General features: G+C 40.2%; 1 protein-coding gene across 1 annotated transcript; it reads right to left on the bottom strand.

The window, feature by feature from the left end:
• Positions 1 to 1,215: 1,215 nt before the first annotated feature.
• Positions 1,216 to 2,169, bottom strand: LOC141559845 (olfactory receptor 52M1-like). The gene has a single exon (XM_074297502.1). It carries the CDS (start codon positions 2,167 to 2,169, stop codon positions 1,216 to 1,218), a length of 954 nt encoding a protein of 317 aa, XP_074153603.1.
• Positions 2,170 to 3,230: the final 1,061 nt, after the last annotated feature.

Genomic DNA, 3,230 nt, shown 5'->3' with positions numbered 1-3,230 from the left:
AATACATTTAGAGATTAATAAGTAATTCCTATAGGAATGTTTGCAATATATATAGTACTTAAGTGATTTGTCCAAAACCTCACAACTACTAAGAGTTTAAAGTAAGGTAGGTCTTCCTGACTGGGCCTACCTATCTGTTCACCATGCTACTGCTAATATGTAGACACTGAATAAACTCAAGAAAAATGATAGAATCATGTACCAAATATACAAAATATATAGCATTAAATTTCCAAAGTAAGGAATTATCTTTTAAAGAAAGGGTTGTGATATATTAATTATAGAAAAATAAAAGTATTCCAAGTTTTAAGATACCTAAAATGCAAGAATTTTGCCTAAAAGTAGTAGGTGGGAAATGATACTTAGGCTGTCAAGCTGAGTCCACATTATCTACTCTAAACTCCAAATTATGCCCCCAGTATTTCAAAAAAGAGAATCTCAGGACAGGAAGAAACCTCAGAGAGCATCTAGTCCAAACTGTTCCTAAATTCAAATTTCCTTGATAGCATTTCCAAAAACTCAATATCCAGCCTCTGTTTGCAAACTTTCAGTGATGTTTCACTGCCTTTTACACATAGCTTACATTTAGTCATCCTTCTAATGTTTGTTTGGTAGTGAATGGAAAGAGCACAGGATACAAAGCCTGAAGATGTGGATTTGATATCTGGCACTATTAAGCATTACCTCTAGAACTCATGTAGTCATGGGCAAATCATGTCAAAGAGAATTGGCAGAAATAACAATGAAGAAATTGAGTCACAAAGAGTGTTAGACCCTATTTACATCATAGAGTTGTTTCAACTTCATTTGCACAGCACTTTCAAAATTCTTTGACCTTTCAAAAATAATGTATGCAGCTTAAGGTAAAAGGAGCTAGGTGACTTACTGAACAGAGTGTTAAGCCAGGGACACTTTTGTTTTTTAATATAAATCCATCCTCAGATACTTAAAAGCTTTGTGACCCTGAGCAAGAGACTTCTCTGTTTCCCTCAGTTTCTCACTCATAAAATGAGTTGAAGAAGGAAATGCCAAACCACTCTAGTATCTTTACTAATCACAAAAGGGATCACAAAGCATGATTAAAATGATTGAACAACAATAAAAAATTAGTTAAGCATTTTGTCAAAAAAAAAAAAAAAGGTCATTACATCTCCACATTTCTCATCGGAGATTGCACTCAAACTATGATCTTATTCTCTTATATTCTATTATTAATCACCTAGAAAGAGCTTTTGTCTTTAGGATTTGGAGAAGCCGCTCACGGATTTGCTTGGTACGGACAGCATAGACAATGGGGTTGAGGATGGGTGGGATGAGGAGGTAGAAACTGGCCAACAGAATATGAATATGGGGGGGCACATGGTGACCAAATCGATGAATGAGGGAAGAGACTACAATGGGGATATAGAAAATCAAAATGGCACAGATATGGGATCCACATGTGCCCAGGGTCTTGAGCCTGGCCTCTGGAGTAGCCAATCCTAGCACCGCCCGGAAAATCATCACATAGGAGGCTGCAATGGCCAGTGAGTCCAGGGTGAGAACCAGGAAGCCAATGCTCAAGCCATAAATGTTATTGATTTTTGTGTCACCACATGCCAAGGTCACCACTGCCATATGCTCACAGTAGGAATGAGCGATAATCCTGTTTCGGTAATGAGGGAGTCTCAGACGGATCATCAAAGGCAAAGGGCTGATGTAGAGCACCCCTCGCAAAAGGGCAGCCAATCCCATGCGCCCTACCATGCCATGGGTGAGCACCGTGGTATGACGCAGTGGATCACAGATGGCCACATAGCGGTCAAAAGCCATGGCCAGGAAGATACCTGACTCAACAGTGGCAAAACAATGAATGATAAACATCTGGGCCAGGCAAGCATCCAGCCCTATGTTACGAGCATCAAACCAGAAGATACCCAGCAGCTTGGGCATGGTGGAAGTAGACAGGACTAAATCAATGACAGCCAACATGCACAGGAAGAAATACATGGGTTCATGCAGGCTGCGTTCCACTTTCACCACTGCCAGGATGGTCATGTTTCCCACCACAGCTACCAAATACATGGAGCCAAAGGGAATGGATAGCCAGATGTGCAAGGACTCCAGTCCAGGGATGCCCGTGAGCAGGAAAGAGTTGGGAGTGGAGCAGGCATTTTGAGAGGGGAACATGGTGGGGGTGGGGGGACCTACTCCCCTGTGCCCCCCACCCCAGTGGAATTTTCCCTCTCTGGAAACTATAGTTTGTTGAGTCTTGCTTTCTTACAGGATAAGTTGGCAGATGCTATGATGAAGAATAGGATAGATCATTTAACACAAAGCACAAACATATTTTCTGTTTAAACAAAGACAAATATAAGGCATGCATGCCTTTTGGTTTTTTTTTTCCTTTCCTATAGGAGGCCTATTAATTATTTTCCTATATATCAATATTTCTAGGATTTAAGATTTAATCTATTTGTACTCTTTGAACTAATGCAAATGTCACACAAAACATTTATGCATGAGGAGACAGCCTTTGTGACTCTCTCTCCTTTTTATTTTCTTTTTATATTATCTTCTTCCTCCATTAGAACATAAGCTTCTTGGAACAGCAACTATTTTTCTTCTCTTTTTATTCACAAACAATAAATGTGGGCACTTGGCACACAATAAATGCTTGTTGTCTATTGATTGATTAGCTCTGTTTGGAAATATTCAACATTTGATGACCTACCTTCTGATAATAGGTTTCTTTTCACTCACCTACATTTGTGGATGGACAAATGGTATCCTCTCCCTCATAAGGCATTTAGTTCATTCTCTGCATAGCTTTCAAGAGACCAGATTATCTTCATGCCGGAGGAGGTATCCCGAGAGGCTTTTATTGAAGGACTTTTCCTAAGTCATCACAAGCCCAAGGGCTCAGGATAGGAGCTTAGGGCTTGAGAAAGGAGAAGGAAAACAGGATCACAAATGTACAATTTAGAGGCAGCTAGAGGTAACACAGTGGATAGAGCACCAGCCCTGAAGTCAGGAGGACCTGAGTTTAAATCTGGTCTCAGACAGTTAACACTTCCTAGCTATGGGACCCTGGAAAAGTCACTTAACCCCAATTGCCTTAGCAAAAAACAAAATGTATGATTTGGATTCAGTTGGAGTTTGTTTTTAAGACTGAGTCTCCCTATCTTGCCTAGGCTAAAAGTTCATCAGTCACTGGCCTACCAATGTCACAGCTGATCAGCATGGAAGTT

This window comes from Sminthopsis crassicaudata, chromosome 3, assembly GCF_048593235.1.
Source record: "Sminthopsis crassicaudata isolate SCR6 chromosome 3, ASM4859323v1, whole genome shotgun sequence".
In the NCBI taxonomy this organism is placed as follows: domain Eukaryota; kingdom Metazoa; phylum Chordata; class Mammalia; order Dasyuromorphia; family Dasyuridae; genus Sminthopsis; species Sminthopsis crassicaudata.
The sequence above is the reverse complement of the archived record's forward strand: the minus strand, read 5'-3'. Positions and strand labels throughout refer to the sequence as shown.

Excerpts from the sequence above, each read along its gene's own strand:
- LOC141559845 (XM_074297502.1), bottom strand. The coding sequence starts at position 2,169 with ATGTTCCCCTCTCAAAATGCCTGCTCCACTCCCAACTCTTTCCTGCTC.